Here is an 18,779-nt window from a genome sequence, read left to right as displayed (position 1 = left end):
ATCATACTGTTAGTCCAGAGTCTGTAATTATCCAGTGGCACCACAGTTCTGAACGTTCACACTCAGGAGAACTCTGTCTTTATTGTCTGGGTAAGGACATCATCTCTACTTTCAGAATAGCTGAGAGTTTTTCTCCGATTGCCTTTGCAAAATCCTCTTACTGAAAGCCAAATGACAGCAAGAAATTACATAAGATTGAGGGCTGAACAGAGCAGGCTTAAAACACGAAAAGCAGCCATTTTCAAGTCTCTATGTTATAACGCAGCACTGAAACCCATTAGCTACATTTACTTGAGGAGTGGAAGAGCCAAAATTACATTCAATTGTAGGCGAAAGCTAATGTAAGCCGCTCTGACTCGGAGTGGCTTTTTGAGGTTGTAACCTCAATCCAGCTGCTCCAAACTCTTTAAACAATGAAGGAATGAGCTCCCTGATGCACACTTTATTTATGCTATGCTCATTTTTGCTTCTTGAAATGTTGTTTGTCAATAGAATTGCTGCTGGAATGAGGTGCTAACAGCATTTTCCATGAGCCAGTACTCTTGTCTGATGACTTAGTCACAGACGCAATGCACTGTGCATTAATTACTGCTTCATCAAAAGTTGAGTTTGTTGCCTTCATTCCATTAGAATGTCTCCGGAATTAAAAACAGAATGACATAGGCTGGGGTAGGCAACCTTCCTGGGCAATTTGGCAATTTCAGCATACTGCAAAATGGCTGCCATGGCCATCTTCATTTCCCACAAATGTCTTTAAGCTGCACTGTGTAGTCCAGAAATGCTCATGGGAAATGAAGGCGGAGGCTCAAGGGACTCATTTGAACTGATTCCATACCATTGCCTGGAAGAAAATGTGCTAATCTGAAAAGCATCCACAACAATAGAAGAAGCCTGAAGAGCACCAAGAAAGGTGCTTCTCTGCCAGGCCCTGCTGGAGGCTGGCACACAGCAAAGGTGAAAATAAGTTTTAGATGGGGACCACAAACTGCCCTCCATGATCACATGATGACAGTAATGACAATGTCCAATGTCACTCCACACACACGCTGCCACCACTCTTTTGCTTGGAGTTGTGTGTCTCACCATGACAAAAGGAACTCAGCCTTAGATCAACAGAGATTCCTCCCAGAGATTCTTCAAGGGGTAAGAATCCAAGGAGGCTTCACAGGCCAAGTGGAGATTGCTTCACAGCCATATGTTGTCTAGCCATAGTTAATAGACTTAATGGTGTAACCAAGTAGCATCTTCACACATTCTGTATATGGTACAAGCCCACTAAAACAGTGTAACCTGGACTAAATTCTACTTTGATTCAGCTAGTGAATTATTTGTGGCCATAATAAAGGCAGACAAAGGGTCAAACTAGGCATGACAAAGGAGATTTGCAAACAGGATCTCATGAGTGTTTTTTTTAAGCAACTGTAAAGGGTGATTGGATGGGGGCTATGGTAGTAAGGAAGAAATCCGCCCTTTACATCTATTTTATCAATCTGCGCCCTCCCTCTGCATGACACTGCTAGATGGCCAATGGTACCATGGGCAAATTAGTGGCATTGCACCACCAGTGATACGTTGCCCTGCATTTTGTTCCTTCTGGTTGATGCTGCAATTGGTGCAGCTGTCCCCTGTGCTGTTCTGAGTCAGACAAAGTCTGGCCATAGACCAGGACTGTGGGTGGAAAGCAAAGTTCCCACTAGGATGCCAGGCTTAAGGGGTGGAGAGAAGCATGGGACATGCTGAAGCAGTCTAACATGGTTACAACGCCATGCATAAAATGTATTGATAATAAATTCTGGATGCACAAACACTGTCACACTGCTAGTGCAGTTTCTGTTCCCCCACTTGAATGTGTATGAGATGGCTGAAGGCTGCCTTAATCTCTAAGGAGATGCCCTTCATAGTACAGGAGATCTTTAGATTTTCCTCTCTTTTAAACTAATCTTGAAATTCTCAAAACTCTTATTTGTATTTCTTCTGCAAAGTTGAAGCTTCATGACTCCATGGAGATTTAATAACAGATACTCATAGAAACGTAATGTTCTAATTAAAGATAAGGACCAAGGATTTGAGGGAAACAAAAAAAAATGCTTAATGAGTCTGGCAGTAGCTTGAAACAATCAAGGTTATACTTTATGCAGCATCTCTACTTTCTGCATTCAGCTTCCCTAAAACTGACTATATCTTATGGTGAAGAATAAATATTTAACACAGATAAACTTTCAGAAGTAGTATTCTAGCTGTGTATTATTTTTTCTGTGTATATAAAAATGAGAAAAATAGTAAAGCAGGGAAAAACACTGGTGTGCTTGTAGAGTGAATGCTAGTGATAACTTGGGTATGAAATTCCTTAATTTTAGTTACAGCAAATAGGTAATTATAAAAGGACACAGGATGGAAACATTACAAAAACGGGTGGGGTAATTTTATACAGTATAAAATGGTTCAACATATGTACATCATGATGGTGTATAATTAGCGATCTGGGTCTAGTATGCTATTACACCGATGCAGATGAGAAACTCTACTTGTACGGTGGAGTTTTTGTGGTTCTAACAATAACTCAAACTGAGCAGATACGTTCATATCCAGAATAGGGCAGAAAATGACCTGTCTTGATCAGAAATGAGCATTTCTACTTGTTTTTCAGGTTCTTTATAAAATTACAAAAGCCTGTTATGCAAACAGTGGTGTCTACGAGTGCAGCAGACCCAGCAAAAGAGAAGCTGCTGCATTAGTTGTCGCCCACAATATTGTTGCATTGATTGATTCCTCTTAACCTGAACACTGTTCAGCCACTCTGAGAGGAGTGATTTTCTTTCCCTGGAGCCTGAGGACTTGCCTGAGCTGTGGTCAATTCCTGTTCTAAAACATTATCTGATTATTGCAATGATCATTAGTCATTACATTGCATTTATATGTCACCTTATATTAATTAAACAGCAATACAAAAACACAGCCTTATAAAACAAGCATTTTATTCTTACAAGCAGGCACTTTTTGCTGTGTATTATTTTCTTTTAAGTCATTGATCCTGCTCCTTCCAAGCATTTAGAGCCACAGCTTCTGTTCTGGCATTGTTTCCTAGGTTAGCAAGGAAGCCACAAAGGATGGTTGTGCTAACTCTAAATCTCCTTTTTCAGAGCTGATCACTGAAGGGGAAATGTGGGGGAGTTCTGGATTTTTTTTCTGGGCAGGCCTGGCTCTGGGGTAATTAATCAGCAAGTGCTCGAGGGTAATTAATGCAATGGCATCTGTTAGATGGAAGACCTAGTGGGGTCTCATTTGGACCTTCACCTTAAAGCAGTTCTCCACCCTGCATTTTGAGCATTTGAGTAAATGCTCAAAAACATGCAGGCAACTGGTTCTCCTATGGCTTTCCTGCATGGTCAATTGTATGGACAGAGACTAAGTCTCTGCTGATAGTCTCATAAGGTATAAATTCCGTAGACACTGCATGAAACACTACACCAAACTTTACCATGATTACACATGCACATGCTGCAGAGTAATTCAGAACTACTATTTGGATTATTTATTTATTTATTTTTCGATTTATATCCTGCCTTTTTCCTACAAAGGGCTCAAGGCAGCTTACATCATTCTCCTACTCTATCTCATCCCCACAACAACAACCCTGTGAGGTAGGTTGGGCTGAGAGACTGTGTCTGGCCCAAAGTCACCCAGTTGGCTCCATGGCTGATCAGGCAACCCAGATCGCCTGAGTCCCAGTCCATGCTCTTAACCACTACGCCACACTGGCTCTGGTTCTGGACTTCCAGTTGTGATCATAGACCTGAAATCCCAATTTACAGTGAAAGACTGACTGTGCTTAGAGTTGTAACTGGGCCACTCATATTGTATTACAGCACCCTAAGAAGATCACATTTACTTAAGTTTAATACAGTATTGTTACTATTACATTAGATTTATACCCCACCTTTCCTCCTCTTGCGATACTGCGGTAATACTGACACAGCATTGTTTTATTTACCCAAAGGTAATGGGCGTCATTTCCTATATGTCAATTCATCTACTAAACAAGAAGGGGACAAAGCAAGAATAATTACCACCAGATATTTCCCTGCCAGCCGAGATATATGCGGGCTCCGCTTCTGGTTCTGGTCAAGTACTTCCCCCAAAGTTGGAATGTTAAAGGTAAGCAAAAAGGCTGTTTAGTATTGAGTAGATCATAGCAGCATTAGCCATCCTTTTCTTGGTTTCATGATTTCTCATGCTAGGTCCGATCCGATTGAAAAAACAGGGTCCACGTTAGCAGCACTTCTTTTTCATGAAAGCCACGTGTGCACTCCTAGCCTCCAGCTGCTGTACACAATCGAGCTGATAATACTTTATGTGAAGAAATGCTTCACTATTTACTTTCACGCTGTTAGATCCTCTAAATTAGGTAGTGCATGTAACAAAAATGTAACACGGCCAATTTCTCTTTGCACTATATAAGGGAGGAAATATTTGTGTTTTATGATATTGACTATCTGATTTACTGTTATTAAATCCTGCCCAACTAGAGGATTTGCAGCAAGGCAGACTCTTCCTTGGTTTTTCTCATTTCTAGTGTACCTCCCACATCTCACAGAGAAGGTGATATATTGGTACTCCCATGTTTCTGGGAAGCTTCTCTTATTAATGATGGTAGGTTCATTTGGATTCTGAAGACTGCTTCCAATTGAAATCTCTATATTCCAGCTCCTTATCTGTAAGAGTTTTTAAAAGTTCAGTTTTTGGATATGGGCTATCTGAAGAACCTGATACTGCTTACACGTATCAGCAAACCACAGGAATATTTTGGCAATTGCATTGTACTTATACTATACCAGATTTTGGATGACTTTTATTGGATTCCTGATGAAGATGAGGAGGTTCAAAATCCTTTGCGTGCAGATGGCCTTACATTCAGCCCCTGGCATCTCCAAGTAAGGCAGGGAAGGTCCTCTAGCTGATGTCGGGAGCCCAGAGCTGACCTTATGATAAATTCATATCTTGCAGCTATGGTTTAGGGGTGTCATTTTTACAGAAGAGTATGTGCTGGCTTCAGTCTGGATCTTAGGGTCCAGTCCACATGGACCCTAAGATCCATCTGGATCTTATATCCATGCATATATTTCAGGTCCCTTGCATATATTTCACATAATTCAGGCAACACCTGGAAAAGCCATTCCTCCAGGAACTGACGGAATCTGTTCCTCCACAATGAGAGGCACAAGCTCTGTGACTCAGTCTGCACAGAGGAAGGCAAAATGGGTGGAGCAGGTGTAGTGGAAGAAGGAGAGGTTTTCTGGAATGGCAATGCCTCCTGGCATCATCCAGCCCACCTCACTGGTACAATTGCCTCCAAACCAAACTGGGTTCTCCTTCCATCTTTTAGGGCCAATGAAGATCTTTATATAGGCCCCTGAGTTCTTTTGAACAAGGATCAGATAGGAATGGTCTACATAAAGGACCAGCAGCTTGAGCAGCTCTCATAAGATCTGTCCTCTTCCAATGCAAAGAAGACTTTTCTTGTCAGGTTATTGAAATACAGCTCTTCATAGAGTCCCTTTTCCTTCAGAACACACTTGGTTTCAGACCTGAGTCCCCTGTGTGGCATGGCTGGGAACAATGAGATGAAGACAGCGATTGCACCCTTGCTGTTCAGCCTCCTTTCACTGTAGCGCAGCTTGAACACATCACCATAATGCTGAAAGTTAAGGCAAAATTAATCTCCCTTGTGACAATATATGTCCAATATTTCAGTTTTCCAGCTTGTTAAGCAGTTCATATTACATAAATTGCTGTGAATGGGGATGTAATAAATTACAGCAAAGGACAAGCCAATTCATTACAAATGACTTTTTTTATTACTTCAGCTCATTTTTGTGGGGAGAAACACAAACTGGACATGCCATTTTTGTCTGTTTTCCATGTTTTGGAAGTGACGCTGTCATGTTGTGTGAAATTTTGTTGAACAATTTCAAGTTTGCTTCTACTTGTTTCCAAACTCAGTGCCCTTAGGTGGACTTCTCTTATGTCTCCCCTCAAGCTCAAGCCTCCTCTCAGGCCACAGCAACAATACACTAAAGTTAAGGGTACACCATTTTGATTCCCTCACAATACTCAGAGTGCTCAATATAGCATTATTCTTGGGCATTGGGGAAATGAAAACAGAGGCTGATGGAACAAGTGTGAAGGACTTGGCACCAGTTTCAAAGGTGGTGGCCCTGGCAGCTGTCCTAGGATGCTGATACCAGCCTGATATTTTTGGAACTTTTAGGTTTTAGAAGAAATCAAAGCAATTTGTTTTCATTATATGTTTCCAGCCCCCGGTTCCACTGTAAGTCCCACCAGGTTCAATGGGAATGGTTATGATTTCAATTATTATTTATTTGACACTTCCTTCAAGAGGTTTTGGGCAATGTCTAGGGTTTCCCTTCCTATTAAATCAGCAAAAAAGGGATATGAGTCTGAGATTAAATAGTGATCAGCCAGCGTCAGCCCCCAAGCTTCATACTTCATGGGGAATTTAAATCTAGGTAGCTCTAGCCTGTTAAGACCTGCACATGGGTAAATCCAAGCAGGTACTCAGGGTACTTTTTCAAGTACCTCCTGTATTGCTGCCCAGCGAAAGTCTTTTTGGTGTTTTTATGAAAATTGTGGTTAAAGATCTCTCTCAAAATGAATTACGAAAACAAATAAAAGAAACTAGCTGCCATGCTTCCTTTTCCCAGTGTATTCAGAATGCCATTGTTAAAGGCCCTGTTCTTTCCCCCTTCTATTCAAAAGCCCTTCTTAATTATGCCTGACTCATACAAGAGCTCCACCACAGGGAGGCCAAAAAAGCTTCCTCCACCAGCAAATTAGAGGGACTGGCCGATGGCATTTGAAGGAGTATGAAACTAACCACAGCCAGAACGCTGATGGCAGCTATCCTTTATTTTCCCGATCCCTTGTGGTGTTTTGTGGGGGGGGGGCATTATTGGCTGGTTTCTTTTATAGTGAAAAAGTGGCTCTTCCACTTGCCTCCAAGTTCCATCGCCTCCTGCTCTCCCCATTGATCAAGCGATCTCTGGCTCTCAATCTGAATGCTTCTTCAAGAGCCACTGTTTAAACAAGCTGTGAACTGTCTTCGCTTCAACTTAGTTCATCCTCCAGTGCAGCTAAATTACCTTGAATACCCATCATAAATTCCCACTCCCTTGTCTTCTTGGGTGTGCATTGCAATATTTCCTAGTTCTGGACATCACATATATAAAACTCTGCTTCTGGTTCTGGCTGTGTGACTCCCCCAGAAATTAGACTGTTGAAGGTAAGTGAAAAAATCAGTTAGAGATCTAGTAGCATTAGTGCTTCCCAAACTCTTCGAATTGTTTAGATCTCACAAATGAGAGTAGAATTATCCATGCTTTGCCTGGTTGCCAGTTGCATGATTTCCCACACTATGGTCCAGTGTGAGTGAAAGAACTAAATCCACACTGGCAACAACAACTTACTGATAAGTTATTTTTATGTGTGATGCAAGCCTTATCCTTTCATCCACTTAGTTTCATATAGGCCATTCCTCTAAGCCGATCAGTGCTTGTAATGATACAAGTGGAAGATGGGCAATTCCTCCCTGAACTGCACTTTCAAGAAGTGTGTGTCTGAATTCTGGTTCACTGGGGTCTTGGAATATGTCCCTCCAAATATGCTAAGCCAACTTTCAACTCTCACCTTAATCAGGATCTTAAGCACAATTGTACAGAAGTGTTGTCATAAAAGGCTTGCTGTGTGTGATTGCATAACCAAGTATTTTATCTTAGTGTGCTGGTTAAACCAGGGGCTAAGATCCACAGGTCATCTGGCACCAGGCCCTGAAGAGTTCTGTTGAAGAGACTCACATTTCCTCAGAGAGTTGCTGCTGTACCACTGGCATTTGGTTCTGGGAAACCTTTCTTTGGTCATCTGGCGTCTCCCCTCTGCTGCAGATTTTACCCATAAGAGACCAATGCTAACTACTCAGCAGCTAAGATTGCAGACTGCACAGTGTCTGGCCTACCAAGCCAAGCACAGGTCACTGGCCATGTACTGTGGCCCACCAGGTCCCGCTTACTTTTGCTGCCAGAGTACCCCCTTTGGCCAAGCACACTTGCCTGATGCTAAAGAGCTGCACTCAGCAAAGGAAAGCAAAGGCACAGGGGCATTTAAGAGGGAGGTGGAAACACAGCAGTGGTGGCTGCAGCGTGTGAGGGAGGGGGAAGTTCCTGCGGACTTTACTATGCAGCGCAGCTCTGCTGGAGGCAGGCAGTACAAATGCAGTCAGCAGCCGTGCGCTCGCACAGTGCTGACTTTGGCACTCCCTGTCTCCTTCACGGACTCTATGTGTGGGAAGGTAAAGGTGGGAAATGCCATCCCCTTCCACTGACACATCACGGCCACTGACATTTTCACCTAATGAATTTCCTCAGCAGCTGCACTGAAGAAATGTCCAGCTTTTGAAAAGAGAGAACAGACTCCTTCGAACAATTCTGGGAGCAAAGACTCAAAAATGAACCCCTTATGTCAGTTCCAGGCTTGGCAGCAGTTGGGCTTTCCTTTGTTCAGAATGCAAACATTCTGTATAATGAGTCCGTGTCTGCAAGAGAGAATACATAGTGCAAAAAGAAACAGCCACAGAAAGCTCTTTATATTTCCAATCTAAAGGATGTTTGCTTGTGCATTGTATGGCATGTGTTCCATTTTCCACTGATTCATTTGATCAGCTGGCACTGGAAAAGTTTTTGTCACAGCAAATAAACAACCAAATGATAAATCACCTCTCTGGGTTCAAAGAGTCACAAGTGCCCAGCGCAACAGGGCTTTCCAGATTTCACCAGTTGTGCTATTGCTGCTTGCAGTGGTTAGGCCTTCAAATTGAAAAGGAGAAACAGCAAGCTCTTGTCTTCTGAGCAGTTCATCCTTGGGCCAAACTATGCACAACATTAAATGTATAATCTAACATGCATATTTTAATTGCCAAAAAATAAAAAATCCACATTGCGTGTGTGGCAGGGAGAGGGATTGCTGAATCTGAATGGGAAGAAATACCAGTGTGGTGTAGTGGTTAAGAGCATGGGACTGGGACTCAGGTGATCTGGGTTCGAGTCCCTGCTCGGCCATGGAGCCAACTGGGTGACTTTGGGTCAGTCATAGACTCTCAGCCCAACCTACCTCACAGGGTTGTTGTTGTGGGGATAAGATGGAGGAGGAGAATGGCGTAAGCTGCCTTGAGCCCTTTGTAGGAAAAAGGCAAGATATAAATCTAAAATTAAATAAAGAAATCCCCATAGGTTCCAAAGGAGGATTTCCCTCCAAGCAAGAACTAGCTTCTGAGAAGGGATGTTTCACCTAGACTTCTCTGCAGGAGAGGAAACAGTGAGGACGCTCACAAAACCAGGTGTGAGTAGTTTCTGTGTTTTGCTTTCAATAGGTATACACCATTGAAGAACTTGGAATGGACATTTTGATGTGGGCATCAACTGGAAATAAAAGAGATACATGGACATATGCCAGTGTGGTCCTTTCCAGCAACAGTCCTTTCCAAGTTGCATTTGAAGCTGAAGTAGGAGCTAATGCAGTTATAGAATTTGCTCTTGACGACATTTCTTTCACCCCAGAATGTGCATCAGGAGGTATGTAATTCTGCAGGGGCTTGAGGAGTGCCTTGAGAAGGGACATGTACATCTTATTTGTTGTTTATTAGAGTTAATCACTTGTATTCCGCCCTCCAACAGAAATATTGCTGAGTCTGTTCCAGTAACATTGTTGTACTCTACCCATGAAGATTTCCAGATGATTCTTAGGCGCACAGTTAAGTCAGGCTCCCTGAGTCTCTGGCAAGGTCATTCATTCATTACATTTATGTGCTTTCTCTAACATGACTATTGATTTCTATCTCGGGATAATGTTGAGTTAAACACCTCCAAGGTCTGAAACTGATGGGACAGTGGCGGACCCATTCAGCACCTGCCATCTCATAGCACCGCCCTCCCAGCACTTTCTCCTGTGCTGGAGCCAGGAGCAGCGTCAGAGCCTGGCTGGACGAACGGTGCCTTTGGAAGCAGGTGGCAGGCAGGTAAGCCCTGGGCAGGAGGGGCACAGATGCTCTCATGCTGTTCCTTAACTTGGACTCGCCTCACACCTTGCTTGGTATTTGATTTCAACCCGCCTGCCTTTGAAGAGACATCTGCCTCCATCCAGTCTACTTTAGGCTCAATCCGCTATATGTCTACTCAAAAGTAAATCTCACTGAGTTCAGTAGGACTTAGCCCTATGCAACATGTATAGGATTTTGATTAAGCATAGAGGTGGGAGAATCAGGGAGCCTCAAGTTTATTGAGGTATTTTAATTTCCATGTTGAAACTGAATTCTAGGACGAAACTCAGTTCCACATTGCTCCCAGTTTTTAATTGTAATCAGTTTTTCTTTACATTCAATAGAGTAAGTGTGCATTTTGGAAGTCATTGTTTGCAACTGCACACCAAATATGCACATCCCATAGACTAATGTATGAAAATGTTGTCCTTTAAAGTGAAATGCAAGTTCAGAAACATCTGAGGTTTTCCTGAAAACATGGTCTCATGTTTGTTTATGTTTGGAGGTCTAAATGGGGCAAATCCAAGTCAAAAATGAAGTGAAACAAAATATTCACACAGCCCTCATTCATGGCATTTCATTCTGTAGAAAAAAGCCATTCTGTATCAAAATCTCCAACACAGGGAATAGGATCACCCAGATAATTGCCTTTATTTGCATGTGAATGAGGTAGCTGTATGAAAATTAGTCATTTCTTTAACTACCTATGTTTAAGAAGGATATTTTTAGGTTGTTGGCAATAAGCAGATGGCAGGCACAGCAGTTTCTGGCTAAATGGCAACAGTGCTGAAAAATATGTTCATGAATAATTTGCCGCTAGTTGTGCTAGCAGATCAGTTGCGTGGATGTGGAGCAGAGGATGGAAGAGAGGATTCAACATGGCCGGAGTTAAGCACTGTTAAATCCTGTAGATTTCAAGGGGAGATTCTTAAGCATGTGTTCTTCACACTCCATGCAGGGATTTTCTGTCTCAAAGGGGTTGTTAATGGATCAGGTAGAGATATTTTAGATGATGATAAGTCTGTCTGGCAGTGTTGTAAATCCAGGTGCGACTGTGTTCATGTGATGTTTGCTCAATTTGCTTCAAAAATTGCCTGTTGTTGTCATTGCTATACTAGTGGGAAAAACTGACTGACCACTTAAATGGGCTCATTCGGCATTCACTCCCATTGACAGCAGAGGTACAGTGCCACAGTGAAAGATCAGTAAATCACTATCTAGGAGGTGTATTATGTTGAAATATGTTTGACTTCTGGCTGTGTTGTTGCAGCTCTTTTGCAGTTGCCAATGTGAAAGCACAGCATCGCAACACTCAGCTGAGAAAGGCTGCCTTGTTGGTGATAACAAATAGGGCTGCACAAATGTAACATGATTGTTGCATTATATACATAATGGGGGGGATCCTGAATACTAATATTGAAAATTATCATCGCTAGATACTTCCTGTTGTGCCCATGGCTCTGCTGTTTATTCCAGTGGGTTATCCCTGTACCTAAGCTACCATAGCTATCACGTTTGAATTATGGGTAAGAAAATCTCATAGAGACCCATTAATTAGAAACTAGCATGGAGAATTTCCTATGAGGCAGTGCTTATTACAGCATTGGATTAGTTACATTATTTTTAAAAAAGAGCAGCAATGCTCTATTGCTAATCCTGTTCTATAAGAGAAAGGGAAGGGACTATTTATGATGAAAGGTAACTGTCTCCATCTTTTACATTCTAAGTTAAAAAGCACCTTATCTATCCATCCATCTATCCCTCTGTCTATCATTCCTATAAAAGTGTTGTACGTTGTGAATGACTTTTTCTTTTGCATAAAACAGTTATCTTTATTCACCAACTTTTCAACCCAAGATAAAGGCACAGTATGAGAACTTGCTATCATGCTTTTCCTGTAATATTCTCTTCCCTTAAAAGATTGCTTTGTTGCTGCAAACTCTTTTCCCTCTCTGGATGCATTATTACTTCTCCAGCTTCACTTTAATTACTTTAGGTTTCCCAGGGCAACATGTTCTAAATAGAAGCAATCACAATTTAGCTGGTTGGTACCACTAAGCAATAAAGCATTATCAGCCCCTTAAGTTCACCGGAGGTTTTTATTTGTTCTTAAACAGCAAGCCCCCATTAGGCAGGGGGATTTAGTGAGATCCCAGAATTCGTTTCAGTGTTTGTGACAAAATGGGATCATGTGTCCTTCCAGTAAAATGCCAATTCCTGCATTGCAGATGTCAATGAATATTCTTCTCTTAAACACATGTTTTGCTATTATTGGCCTGCTCAGGCACTGTATGTTGGAGATAGTACCACTGAGTCACATTCAGCCCGAACATGCTTTGTTAGGCTACATAATAGAGATCATTTCATAGAATGCCAGCTAATTTGATGGTTTTCCAATTGTGTGGTTTCCAGTGTTTTGTTTTGGTTTCAATTTTGTACTTTCTGGAATCTTGTAAATCCCAACTGCCTTTACAAAAGAGAGGGAGAGAGAGAGAATCCACTTACTTGGGAATACTCTTTGTTTCCTTTGATGGCTTGAGACAAAAGCTTGGAAACATGACTGCACAACAGTGAACTCACTGAAACTACTGCATTGCTGAATTCAAGTGTGCAGGATCCGGAAAAAAAATAACTTATACACTTTGGATAATTATTCCTTAGAAAATGCTCTATACTTTTTCAAGTTCTAAGAGTTCATTTTAATTAATTCCCATGGCAAATCCAGTAAGTCTCATGACAATCAATGACAAATTAAAATATCATTCAATTTCTTGGACTATTAAACAAATAAAAATAGTCTAGGATCAATTCAGTCTAAAGTCCATCTGTGCTGGTTCCTGGGCAAATTGCCACATGGTGGGTTTTTCTGTTCCATAAGTAGACCATAGCAGTGTCTACCAGTTTAGCTGCTGATTTTATTTCCCATGGTATCCCCAACACAGTAATACTCCTAGGCCTGCTAGGAGCAGGTACCCCATCCTGCTTGAAGCGTCACAGCTAAATGCAGTTTTAAAGTGTGGCCCTCAGACCAGCAATTTCAGTGGGTTCTACCGGGCTACTGGGGCCCTGCTAACAGCCCACTCATGCCACGTTCTAGAGCTGGGCCTGAAATTAGAAGTGTGAGAATTTTGTTCCTGTTCACAAATCATGTTTACATGTCCTGTTCAGCATCCTGACTATGAATGTGAACAAGAGGATATTTTGCAGTTGTGCCCACACTTTTGAAGTGTTTAACTATCCACTTGCATAATACACCCTCCTTTCCCCCAAATTTGCATGTTCATATTCTAACTTACTGGTGGAAGTGCATGTTTTGATCACATGCTTTTGAAAAGGTGCACTTTCTCAACTGAAAGAGCCAAATTTCTCAGTCACACACTTGCCTTGGGGGACTTGGGGAAAAAATGAGTTTTGAGGAAGAATTTGGAGAACCTCAACAAGCACAAACATCACATGTTTGCCCATTCCTGGGAACTAGTTCATGTTCTCTCTTGCAACAGAGATGAGGCAAAAGGGAAATGCAATCTATATTTTTCGAAATGCAGTGAAATTGTGGTGAGGAATCCTGTGGGCAACGGCAGCCAGGCCTAGATTCAGGTCTGGAAACCTGGAGCAAAGATGGGCCTCCTGACACTCAAGGTGGACTGTCAGACTCCATTAAAGCCTGTTTTACTGCAGCATAACGCAACCTGTCACAAAGGCGACTTTGTTTCAGTACCGCAATCTAGTGGGAGATAAGAGTGTCAGAATCCAGGGCATCCACAAGAAGGGGGACTGACTTCTGAACATTTTGAATTACTCCGTGAGTCAGGGAGTCTATTCAGTCTCATCAAATTCTAATGTTTCAGGTACAGATGGTCTCCTGGGTAGATTAGAACTAGATTACCTATCCCTTTATAGACCAAAAGCAAGACCTTGGGCACTTGCTCCCTGAATTACAGGCATCAGTAGTCAGTTTAATGCTTTGGTGAACACTCCTGATAACTCACAAGCCTGTCAGGAAGCCCATAAATACTGAAAGTTTGACTTCGTGAAAGTTGCAATAATCAGTCAAGTGTAATCCTTGTCCTTGTAGAGATCACTTATTTCCTGCAAATGCAGGAATTCTTAGAATGCTAATGTTTTGGTGATTGCTGCAGGTCTTTGATTGGTTTGAACTAACTGCTGTAATCTTGGTTTATTCTTCTTTTCTCAAGATGGCATTCTGTGTTTTTCACAACAACTTAACTTGTATAACCACAGACTAAACAGAGATAAAAATGCCATAATAAATTGAGGGTCTAGCAAATCCAGTGTTTGCTTTGCTGCACTTTATTATATGTTGCAGCCCAAGACTCTCCTTTTCTATTGATCAGGAAAAGGCTTTTTCAACAATAAATAGTGTACCTCAATCCCCTTTAGGCTCTTAGGATGCTTCTAAGCACACATACAGAAATAAATCCTATTGAGAGGATTGGCTTTGAGTAAATCTAGTCTGGATAACAATATTAAATCAGTCAAAAGATGCACTTGAGTATTCTTTCCCACAAATAAAGGAGGAAGCATGCATGCCCATTGGCTTCTTCCAAACATTTGTTAAAAGCCCAATCTGCTTTTTCCACGTCTTTCCTTTTTCATTCATCATCTATCCGTGGGTATTCTTGTTGTACCCTATTTCTTTGTGGAAGCATACTGGTTTAATTGTGCCTGTAGAGTGTACAGTGCTGCCTCCAAAGTACCTTCCCTTTTGGTCCAAGAGCAGCTGCTGGGTTAGTCTGTTCTAAACAAGGAGTCTTGCAGCAACTTTAAAGGCTATCAGTAATTGTATTGACTGAGAGATAGGAAATCCGTGACTCAAAATTAATCTCAGCTACATTGAAAGGAAGCTTTCAACAAACCACAACACTCTCTCTTTCTCTCTGCCCTTATATGTAATCTGGGGGTGGTATTAAATGATATAGAGTATCCAGGACACATGGAGATGTAGCAAATGGTTTTGAGGTACACTGGAAAAATGAAAAGAAAGAATAGACCTCATTGTTTCCCAGTGACATTAACACAACAACATTGGAGTCCCGTTTGGCTCAAAACGGAGCCTGATATAAGTCAAACTATTTACAGAGCTTTGGGGGGGGGGGGATAATTCTGTTTTCCGAGCCCCATCATTAATCTGAAACACCCTAAATCCACAAATGTGCTTTATTATGCTCATCACCATCAAGCTATGTGTATTGCTACGGCAGGTAAAGAAAAAGGCCGCTGCGAGGGCAACAGCAACACAGCTGCAATCCCAAGGCTGTGATCTTATACTTACTAGGGAGTAATTTTCACTGAACACAGTGTGGCTTACTGCAAGGTAAGCATACACAGGATTGTGCCATAACCTTTTCCACTCTTGAGCTAAAATTGGATTGTTGTCATTGATGTCATGCCTGGAAACTAATCTGAGCACTACAGGTCAATGCTGAGATGCCATTAGGAGGTACATACTACAGATATGTCTTGCTCAACAGCAAGTCAGTCAACTATTGTAGGCTGCAGTGGGTCTGAGAGGGCAGTCCTATACATGTTTAGACAGAAAAACTTCCTCTAATTCTCAGCCTGGAAACTTTAAGACTTTCTTCTATGTAAGCATGCCTAGACTGCACCCTAAGACAGTGTGTTTTCCACTGTTGCTAAAGCCCTTACAGGGAGCTGGCAGCCAAGTTCATGGCTTCAGTTGACTGCACAACTTATCACAGGAACCTGCCAGCTACAAAGTAGTGAGCAACAATTGCTCAAAGTCTCCACTGCTCAAGCAATTGCACAGTAATTTTTTTCAAAACATCCCATAATTCCTTATCAAGACATTCCATAAGAAAGAGAAAAGCAATTACATGTAATACAGCTTTCAGTGTCTATTTGCTGTTTTTCATCTTTAACATACACTTAGACACAAAAGAAACTACATAAATACTAGTAGAAACTAGCAACAACTATAACAAGTACACAAAGCCTTTTGAAACTATTCCAGTTCCTAATGTGTTCTGAACAAATGCCATTGTTTGGGCATCATGGAAATCACTAAAGAAAAACTTGTTTAGCATATATGTTTCTTTGACAAATCCTTTAAGAGCAACAATTTTCTAAATCCCTTGGGAATTCAGCTTGTTTCAGTTAACGTGTGATCCATCAGAGTTTGTTAGCTACTGTCAAAGCAGATATTTGCCTCAAATTGTTGGATAATATATACAGAGCATACTTAATGAAAACACTGTCTTCCCAAGTCCCATGGAAAGTAAACAGGAGAGGATAATTACAGTGCTTCATTCTCAATGGATCATTAGCCAATTGAACTCTCTTTGAATTGTGCCCATTGTATTCAATCTACAAAGCTTATTCTTCATGGTGATACTTACTACAGTGTTGAACAAGCAACAGGGAATCTGAAGTTCAAATCTCCATTTGCTACGGAATTCACTAGACAACTTTGAGCCATTCTCTTTCAGCTGACCTGCCTCACAGGATTGTTGTGAGAATAAAATGGTGTGGGAGAGCACGTTGCCCAAAGGACCTTGTTAAGTATGGGAGAATCTGTCCATTTTGCTTTCTTCCCTTCTGTCACATATGGAGATCTGCAAAGCGCTGTTATAGATGAAGAGCCTCCCAGGAAAAAGGAGGTGGCAACCCTAGCTTAGCACTAACATGGTTAAATATGTAGAGATTCAAACACAGACTGTGCGTGCAAAGCACTCAAAGCCCTGGAGTTGGATGGAGAAAGGTGTTAGTTTCAGTTTCTCCCACATCCTTCCTTTCTTTTTTAATCTCAAATTTGTTTTATCCCTAATATGCAAATCCTTATCAAACCAAACCAAAAATCCTCACTGTGTGTAGGCCTTGGAAGAAGGGCAGGGTAAAAATGCAAGTAAATAAAACCGTGTTGCAACTCTTTCAAAAGAAGGCTGCCTCTCATGCAAAGAGCCAGCACCTGCAAGGAATGGCAAATTGGTAGTAAAAGGCTGGGCTGCATCCTTTTTTAGGTTGTTAGATCCTGAAAGAAACTAGAGCCATTCACTTGCACAAGTATGTTTACAAAGAAGGGTTGAATATCTTCATTACTGACATCTTGGGACTGAATACTAACATATAAGTGTAAATTAGTCTGAGATCCTGAAGGCATTTATTACTGGAAATAAAAGCATGTTATCCTCTGAATATTTTTTTAAGCTGAAACATTTCATTTGTGTTATATATAAATGTTTATGACTCCCTTTGTTCTCAAGAAACTGAATTATATTCCAGTGTATATCTGGGCCACCCTAAGAGGCCTAACAATTTCAAGCCAAAGTTTAATGCTGCAGGAAAGACTGAATCATTAATGTTAATGAAACATTATAGTGAACAGTACAAGCAATAAAAACTGAGGCTTTATTGTGTCAATTGTTTACTAGCTGACAGCTCAACAGTACTTTGTCTGAAAAGACCTTGAAAGTGTTCTATAAATCTAGACTATTCCCACTGATTTCTGAGGTATTAAGTTTAGATTTGCACTAGATTAATGGAGATAAGTATTTAATCAACCATCAGATATTTCCCTGTCAAGACTCCACTACTTGTCACTCTTAATCATATTGGCTCCTCAGTCCTAAATGTATTTAATTTGATGTTCTTCAACTGATTTCTTTCTAAAACCTCTATTGAAACATGACTGTTTGAATCATCGCATTGGTCCTTCTGTAAGCTGACCCCTGTTAAATTTTTCTTCCAAAGAATGAGGTGTCAAAAGGCATAAATACTTAGGTCCTGATTCTGCCAAGGATTTAATTTTCTCATTATTCAAAGTAACAAGGTTCTCTCTCCCTTTGAAATAAAAGGGAGGTGCAGTGGTGATTGTGATAATAAAGTGAATTTAGAGGGATACTACTTATGCCTGTTGTGTATAACATGATTCCAAAATGCAGGAGGCTAACAAACTGCAACGAACAGCATCTTATGTGCGCCAACCCAGTGAGAGTTCAATGGGACTGACTTCCAGGTGCACGGGACTGCAGCCCAAGACTCCCCAGAACCTTTCTGAAAATACTAGCCTGGCGGTAGAGGGAACACAACCCAACAACACAGCAGAGAATTTCTCAGGCCCCATAACTCAAGCACAGCATCTGTGAGCTGACGTGTTTGACCTTATTATCTTCCTTTAGGACCAGTGGCCCCACAGCCTCCAACCTGTGGCAGTGACAGGTTCACTTGCGTGTACGTGAAGCAGTGCGTGCCCCTCTCTGCACAATGCGACGGAGTGGAAGACTGTGCTGATGGGACAGATGAAAAGGCCTGTCCGACTGTGACGCCTGCCACAGCACCTTCAAGGCTTTGCAAAGAAACGGAGTTCCCTTGTGCCCAGCTGTGTATCCCAGCGCTCTTGAGATGTGACGGGGTCACTGACTGTCAGTTCAGTGAAGATGAAGCCAACTGTTGTAAGTCGCATGTGCTCGGGCAGCTGCACCTAAGATTATTTCCATCCGCCCCAATGTGCATACAAAAGACCACAGCAACAGATTAATGCTGAATATCAGATGATAAACCTAGCGTAATGTATATGGAATAATATAATGCATGGACTCATGTCAAAGACAAGCTGAGTGGTCTTGTCAAAATGCTCCCAAAAGTCAAAGAAAGGGGGTGTGCGTGTATGTATAAGATTTTTTGTTGTTATATTGAT

General features: G+C 41.5%; 1 protein-coding gene across 1 annotated transcript in view; it reads left to right on the top strand.

Moving 5' to 3' along the window:
- Positions 1–18,779, top strand: part of MALRD1 (MAM and LDL receptor class A domain containing 1) — a 242,556-nt gene that overhangs the window by 168,511 nt on the left and 55,266 nt on the right. Inside the window, exons 26-28 of the mRNA XM_044425030.1 lie at positions 3,998–4,155; positions 9,440–9,641; positions 18,262–18,534. Of these exons, the coding sequence (XP_044280965.1) occupies positions 3,998–4,155; positions 9,440–9,641; positions 18,262–18,534 (633 nt within the window). The remainder of the gene's footprint in view (positions 1–3,997; positions 4,156–9,439; positions 9,642–18,261; positions 18,535–18,779) is intronic.

This window comes from Varanus komodoensis, unplaced genomic scaffold (assembly GCF_004798865.1).
Source record: "Varanus komodoensis strain SLA01 unplaced genomic scaffold, ASM479886v1 scaffold15, whole genome shotgun sequence".
NCBI classification, from domain to species: Eukaryota; Metazoa; Chordata; class Lepidosauria; order Squamata; family Varanidae; genus Varanus; species Varanus komodoensis.
The sequence above is the reverse complement of the archived record's forward strand: the minus strand, read 5'-3'. Positions and strand labels throughout refer to the sequence as shown.